The sequence below is a fragment of the Perissodus microlepis genome, chromosome 13, assembly GCF_051167445.1.
Source record: "Perissodus microlepis isolate ML-2025 ecotype Zambia chromosome 13, ASM5116744v1, whole genome shotgun sequence".
NCBI lineage: Eukaryota > Metazoa > Chordata > Actinopteri > Cichliformes > Cichlidae > Perissodus > Perissodus microlepis.
Genome location: NC_140473.1, coordinates 4,834,100 through 4,842,117, shown reverse-complemented (window position 1 = coordinate 4,842,117; position 8,018 = coordinate 4,834,100). Strand labels below are relative to the sequence as shown.

Sequence of the window (8,018 nt, the reverse complement as noted above, 5' to 3'; positions counted from 1 at the left end):
AAATTTTGTCAGGAACCTCCTCACCCCTCCATCTGGTGGTGCACGACATCATGTCCAAGAAGTGCTCATAGTCAAGAAGCGAGTGCTTGCTTCCCACAGACACAAGCTTCCAATAGTCATCAGAATGTTTCATAACTCGCATCAGGTACTTGAGGACATTGGAGCCAATGATGAGCTCATCACGCTGGCCCGACACTACCAAAACTGGTACAATGCATTTCACACCGTGGACAGTAAGTGTCAAGTCATAAACGCACTTTGGGTGGGTCTGCTTCCCACCACAGCCAACCAGCACAATACATTCGGCCGACTGCGGTCCACTCACAAGAGCTCCAGCCTCTCTAAGTGACTTCTCGGCCTCTTCACTCATAGTGCAAGCCATGGACCCGGAATCCATCATGCCCCTCAAGTTAACCTTGTCATTCACTGCAACTTGGGTGTAGAACAATTCACTAAATGTAGGCACTACTGCTGGTCCCTGAACCACGACACGGTATCCCTCTGGCATTGTTGAACAGGTGTTGACATAAAGAAATTCAAGATCCGATTCATCATGATTGAGGGTATTAGGTTCATCCCCCACACTGCCCCTCTCCAAGTGTGGGTGATTCAGTTTTCCGAAGGCCAACTCTGCCTCGCGACAGCTCCGGCCTCCCGTCCCTCACGACGACTGTGACAGTCCTTTTTCCAATGACCAGGAGCAAAGCATGCAAGACAGAGATTCTCTCTCCTGCAGTGCATGTGAGTGGAATGACCAGTGTTGCCACAGACCTGACAACTCTTCTTAAGAAAGGGCCCGCGGGTAAAACGCTGCGAAGGTGCAGATGCAGGGGCTGCAGTCTGCACATTCTGACATGCAATCACGCGATCCAAGAGGCTGATCAGAGCGCGCATGCCAGGCACATCAAAAGCTTGGATGTTAGTCGAACCAAGCTCGCAACCAACTGACTGCTGACTAGACTGAGTGGTCACAGGGTACGTTGGTGACTGTTGGAACTGAGGAGTAGGCGTAGGCACCGGACAAGACGACACTGATGTCCCAGAAGGACAGGTTGTCGAAACATCAGCTAGAACAGGAGTGAAGCAAGCTGCTGTGGGCGAAAGCTGACAAGCGAGGTTTGAGGCTGGTGCTGTAGGCTGAGACTGCAAGGCGACACTGGCCTGCACAGGCTGTGATGCCATCGCTTCTTGAGGCGCAATAGAGCAGTTGTGGCTAACCTCTTTCCTCTGTGAGGTGTGGAAACTGCCCTGACTGCGTGCCCTGAGTTCACGCTGGAAGCTATCAATGCGTTCTTGAACCTCAGTGGTTGTCCACTCCTCAGCTGCTTTGATGCTGAGCCTGTTCAAGAGGATGGGGTCAGGGCAATACTTGATGAACATCATCGAGACCTCACGCCCTGAATCCTCAACATTACGCCCCTGCCTACGCAAGCACTCGTCAGCAACGTCAATAGCATTGTTTAGCCTTATCCAATATTCCATCACTCCCTCATGTTGTAATGGTTTGGTGTTATAGAAGTCAGCCATAGGCATAGAAGAGTAAGTCAATACACTAAAGTGCTGTTTCAGAATGTCAAATATCAATTCAGGAACCTGGACATGGTCAAGTGAGGGGTTGTGACGTAGGGTGACCCTCACTACATCCTTAGCCTTCCCCATCAACCTAGCCAATATGTCACGTGATCGCTGATCTGTTGGTGTGTTGCGTTTTACAAAGTACATTTCCATCATTTCAACCCATTCATGAATGGAGAATTTATCACTGCCATCATCCCTGAAAACTGGTGGCTCCTTGACGTCTGATTGCAAGACAAGTTTCACCCCAGACAAATTTAGCTCAGGGGGTCCCTGCTCAGCCTTAGAGGTTTCAGTAGGCATACTGGTCCCCTTATCACCCTGCAGCTGGGCTGCAATGGACTGACCAATCTGATTGGCCAAATCTGAGATGAGTACATTGCAGCCCAGCTGCACCAATGTAACCCGTTCAAGTGTTACGCCTGTTGTTCTTGCGTTGTGTTCTGGCGTGAAAGTAAGAGGCAAGGAGACAGTACTGGGTCTTTGGCTGTTTACTGCACATCTGCAACACAGAAATATGTGTCTGTTCTGTGTGTGTCACGCGACTGCCAGTACACCTCTCCTCCGGCCATGCTGAAAGGAGCTGTGCCTGCAGCTTCATTAACACTACAATAATATAATAAATCAAATACAACAATAAACAAAATAATTCAAAAACAAATAAACAGTCAGATAAATACAATTCAATAACCAGGACCCAATATTCTGGTACTTATAGTTCAAACATTATACTTCAGTACAATTATATTAATAACCGCCATCTAACAGGCAATACAGCACTGTACTTATAAAAACAATGAATGAAAGACTGCATCTCCAAAACATGAGAACATCTCCATACCTGCAACACAGAAATATGTGTCTGTTCTGTGTGTGTCACGCGACTGCCAGTACACCTCTCCTGACGAAGGAAAAAAGAGTGCATGCTGTTAAAAAAAAAGACTGCCGCGAGTACGCTGTCAAGCCGCTAGCGATCAGGCTAACTTAGCATGCTAGCATTTCAGCTGCGTTCTCGGCTAAAACTCATTATAAGCGTATATTAGCGAACTATATTAGCGAAGTTTAACTACCATAATAATTCTTAGGGTACTGAGTGCATGCTTAATTAGATTTTTTTTTTTTAAGCATACTGCTCCATTAATATGTTTGACAGGCTGAAGTTGTTGGGTCACCTCCTAAATCGACCATCTTTTACAGGTGTTTTGTGCCAGAAATGGAGTGTCCACTGAAGACTGAAGATACTGAATCTCTACACCTTCCCATTGATCCCTCTTGTGCCTTCATCTAGACAAGAGACATTAACTTAACCACTCTCATATGCTCTGTACCTACATCACCTTCCCTGACAGTCGTAGCTTGGCTCATCTGAGGGTGAAATTATAAGAATGTGTTATTTTGCAAAGTGCTCTCTAGGGTTCCTAAATAAAATATGGCATTGAGGTCATTTTTTTAAATTAATCCCTTCTTCTGAAATATAAGAACCTCTCCTGGTTTTAATGGCACTTTGGATTTCCTTACTTTCTGTTCCACTTCCAAACCCAAATAGATGCTGACAAGCTGACACAGTAACATGGAAGAGGGAAAGAAGTTGGAAAGGACTACTACAAATAAACCTAATGCCTAACAATGAAAAGTGTAAAATAAGAACAATAATAATAATAATGATAAAAGATGAAGTAACAAGTTTTAGTTTTTTGTTTATTCCAAATGATCATCCAGATGTCTGTGACATGTGATGACAAACACCATAATGGAAGGCCTTTGTCATCACATGCTTAAACTCATCATATATTTTTGCATATGCTGAACAGGCAGTCAGACATGCTGTAACTGTGGGGTAGAAAACAGCATGAACACCATACGGCAGGGGTCTCAAACTCCAGTCCTCGAGGGCATGGAAAAGTTGCATGACACTGGCCCTTGAGGACTGGAGTTTGAGACCCCTGTCATATGGAATATGACAGGTGTGGTTGAACTGCATGAAGACTCTGAAGTTTCTCTTCTCTTCTGGCAGGACAGGAATGTAGCCTTGTCCTGTGAGCCACTGTAAGGATGTACTTAGAGTAGAACTGGACTGTCACCGGCCTCAGGCTCTTCACCCTTTTCAAAGACAAAGCAGTCATTTAGATAAAATATTAGATATTGTTTACCTGTAAATGCACAAAGTAAATTTAGAAATGTTATTATTGTCAAGAGTGAACAAGCACTGATAGTGTAATCTACAGCTGTGGCCAAACGTTTAGAGAATGAGAAGTGTTGTTTGCTTATTTACAAAGTTTGCTGTTTCAGTGATAGTTGTATATCATATTATATCACTTCAAACAGAGGTGATCCAGTAATGCTGCACTAATGAATTAGACTAACTATTCACTTTAGCTAAAGTTATTAAGTTAGCTAAAGAGTTGGGATGCTGTGTAAGACATAAATAAAGCTAAAATACAAAGGTTTGGACACCGTTTTGCATGTTTCCCTACTGTAGGGGTCTTTGCAAGCATACAGAGGGGGTACTCTGAGAGGTTACAAGATGACAACTTTGGAATTCTACTAGAAACAGTCGATCATATTTGTTTGTCAAAGCTGAATTCAGGGCAAACTACGCTAAATTAGCGTTTTTAGCTAACAGCTACAATAAGCATAAAAGTTACTGTACGGTAGTGATGTGACGTTCTGTATCGAGGCTTCGAAGCTTGTGTCGAGTAATTGAGGGAGCGTTTCCGCGATGCGCGTATCGAGGCTTGCTTCATTTATGGGAGGAGCTGAAAATGATGACGTCCGAAGCCTCGCTGCCCGGCTGTACCACGTGACTGGTTCATGAAGCGGTTCGAACTTTGCCGCGAGCTATGACAGCGATATAAACCCCTCAGACTTCATTCAAAATGTGGGTGTTTGATGGAGAGTTGCGGTTAGTGAGAGTTTGGAGACAGTTTGGAGGTTTATGAGAGTGAGGAGAGAAAGTCAGGAGAGAATGGAGCCAGCTCAGAAGAGGAGGATGTCCTCCCCTGTGTAGGAACATTTTGATTTTATTCCTCCCAACAAGGTATGTAAATTTCTACAGAAGATGTATTTTCATAATACTGATGGTGCAATACAATTTATGTTAAGCGGCTTTACTTTTGTACAAGGTGAAGTGTTTGCTATGTGCCAGGGAGCTGGGATATAACAACAACACCTCATCCATGCTTAGGCACTACAGAGCTTTGCATGAGAATAAGGGGAACACCGATTGTGGAGCAAGACCAGGTGAGCCATCAAATGCCATGATAATATAGCATGCCGTAATGTTACTAAATGATATAACAATATTATACAACTGTAATAAGTTACGTGTGTGATATTTATATTTGTGCTTTGTCTTTATTGTCTTTCCTCAGGAGAACAATCTCAAATAGATGAAGACCTGGTTAGCATGGTGATTGAGGACTCCTAGCCATTTAGCATTGTGGAGGACAAAGGATTTAAAAGATTTGTTAAATCATTAAATCCTAGCTATGTTCTCCCCACTAAAAGGTCATAAAAGCAATGAAAATTTAGTTTTTACAGAATAAAATGTGAACAGGCAGGACTGAGGCCTCAGTCTGTAGCTATCCATACCTCAACGTTAAAAAAGCACAACTACTGTCCACACCCCAACCACACCTCACCTCACAGTAAATGATCATTTCCATTTTAAGCATTTCCAAATAATCATTTTCCATACTGCCAGTATAAATATACACAGTATACTGCCATCACTACAATATACATGTTTTACACACTCCTTTTGTTGTTGACATTTACAGGCTGTGTGCAAAAGGCCACACTCTTCAAATTCATGCCAAATAATATTTTTACGTCCAGTAGGTGTCCTACTAGAGCAAATGAAGCTTCAAGAAGCTTTGCACTGGGGTGAACCAAATGGATGAAAAGCTTCAGTGCTTCATGAAGCTTCATCTGCCCATCACTACTGTACAGCTATCATTTGTTAACATGACGCTTGTTCTTATACATGTAATACATTTATTACCAACCTGAGAGTTTATCCGCTGGTCATTCGACATGACGAATGACTTCAGAAGTCTTAATTCAGCTCAAGATGCTGTAGATTCCCGTCAGTAACACTTTCGGTCTGCTAGTAAAACGTAGTTCTATTAATCTGCGCTTGAACCGGAACCGGATGTAAGTTCCAAAAAACTGAATTTTGGAACTGAAATTGAATTGTAGAACTGAAACTGAATGGTGAGAAGTGAAACTGAAATTATTCGAGAGCTGAATTTTTAAAGGATAAAATGCAGTTTCAATGCAAATCAATTCATTTTCAAAATATAAAATTCAATTTCAATTTAGTGATGATCATTTTCAAACCATAAATTCAATTTCAAATTAGACTAATTCAAATTCAGTTTTCAAAAGCATTTATTCAAGTTACAATTCAGATTCAATCTGAGCAATTCAAATTCAAATTTAACTTATTCAAATTCAGTTTCTGATGGCACAGATTTCTGCCCATAGGTTTGAATCAAATCAAATTTATTTTCAAAGCTGTAACGGTGTCTTACTTTTAGGATTTCTGTCACAGGCCTACACTTGGTTACAACTCAGCTTATTTTACAAATTTGTTTTTGTTTTTCTTCAGTTGACATGTGACCAAATCTGCACTTAAAAGCTGTATTCTGAAATTACAGTTAAGTTTTTGATGCATAATTGCAATGGACGCCATCAGATATGAAAACTGCTATGCACCCAGTGAGGTTTCCAAACAGGCGGTTCCTTCAGACTGGAGGAATGTTGAGTGGACCAACGTACGTTTTCCTTCTGCTTTCTGAGGATCATAACAGGACAACACATCAGCTCTGTGCTTTGCAGTCTGACTCTGTGCTTTACTCTGACAGAAAATGAAAGTCTATCTGAATTCTGACCAAGCTGTTATTGCCATGGATCTGCTCAGCATGTTCTCACCTTTTGGATGTGTCATCTCTGTTCAGGTAACTGTCTTACAAACGTGCTTTAGAAATCCAAAATTCACTTTCATTTGCTTCACGATTTTCCTCTCGTACTTCAGACGATTGTGAAAAACAATCACAGATACGGGATGGTGCATTACCGCAGTGCCGATGAAGCTGCCGTGGCTTTGAGGGAAATGAAGAGCAGCACCAAAGTCTTCTTTGTAGCTCAAGTAGGCATCAGGGAGGTCAGAGAGGGCCCCAAGGATAAAAGATCAGAACGTCCCCATCGAGCACCACCAGGCAGCTGTAGTTACCGCCCACTGCACAGACGTCCCATTCTGTGGGAACCACTGTTTCCAGCTTACAGACAGGTAATGAAACATTTGGACTCCCACAAAAAAGAAAAAAAAATCTAAAGGTTTGTTTTTTTATGGCTGATGATGGGTGTTTTGATAATTTTATGAAATCTTTTGTTTTTCTCTTGTCAGACTGTGTCTATTGAAATTGATAACCTCCCACGATCTTGGTATGAAAGAGACCTGCTGCTCAGCCTCCTCCCTCCGGCCACCATTGATGTAAAGGTGCTTACTCTCCAGCATTTAAAAGCACTGATTCAGAGAAATACATATGTACACAGCACTGAAAGTTTTAAATACTGTTTCTATTGTTTTAACATGTATGCTCTGTATTATGACCGTGCAGATATTTAAGAGAAAAGCCTGTGTGGTCTCCAGTGCCTTGAGGCTCAGGGATTTGTTAAACAGTGCCCTTCACCACCTCCACTTTATCTTTTCACCTCGTGGAAGACGGAGGTGCCCCACAGTGAAGATATCAGCAGCCGGCACCGTGCTCTGCTCTCGGTGACCTGTGACCTCTGCATGCTGTTACATATACAGATCAACACAAAAGCAACAAAAACACAACTTCATTAAAATAATAAATGTAAATGTCACTGTAGAGCTGGACCCATTATTTCTGCATTACATGTGTTACATGATTAAAACCAGAGAAAACAGGAGCTTAAAAGATGGAAAACAATAACACAACCAAGATGCACAGTGATCAGCCATAATATTATGACCACTGACAGGTGATGTGAAGAATACTGATCATCTTCATCATGGGACCTGAGTGGGATATATTAGAGAGCAAGTGACTATTTTGTCCTCAAAGATGCTGTGCTAGAAACAGTAAAAAGCATGAGGATATGAGTGAGTCTGACAAGGTCCAAACTGTGATGGTTAGGTGACTGGGTCAGCTTTGGGCATCTCCAAATCTCCAGTTCTTGTGGGGTGTTCCTGGTCTGCAGTTGTCAGTATCTATCAAAAGTGATCCAAGGAAGTAACAGTGGTGAACCAATGATCATGGGCCAAGACACTGATACACATGGTGAGTGAAGGCTGGTGGTCCAATCCAGCAGACAAGCTACTGTAGCTCAAAGTGCACAAAAAGTTAATGCTGGTTCTGATAGGAAGATGTCACAATACACAGTGTATCGGTTTGCTGTGAATGGGGCTGCAT

The 8,018-nt window shown here is 42.4% G+C and overlaps 1 protein-coding gene across 1 annotated transcript; it reads left to right on the top strand.

Moving 5' to 3' along the window:
• The first annotated feature begins 6,339 nt into the window (after nucleotides 1-6,339).
• On the top strand, nucleotides 6,340-7,465 carry LOC146374524 (uncharacterized). Its single transcript, XM_084949511.1, has 3 exons — nucleotides 6,340-6,868; nucleotides 6,986-7,078; nucleotides 7,200-7,465. Exons 1-3 carry the CDS (start codon nucleotides 6,644-6,646, stop codon nucleotides 7,359-7,361), a joined length of 480 nt encoding a protein of 159 aa, XP_084805637.1. The 5' UTR covers nucleotides 6,340-6,643; the 3' UTR covers nucleotides 7,362-7,465.
• Nucleotides 7,466-8,018: the final 553 nt, after the last annotated feature.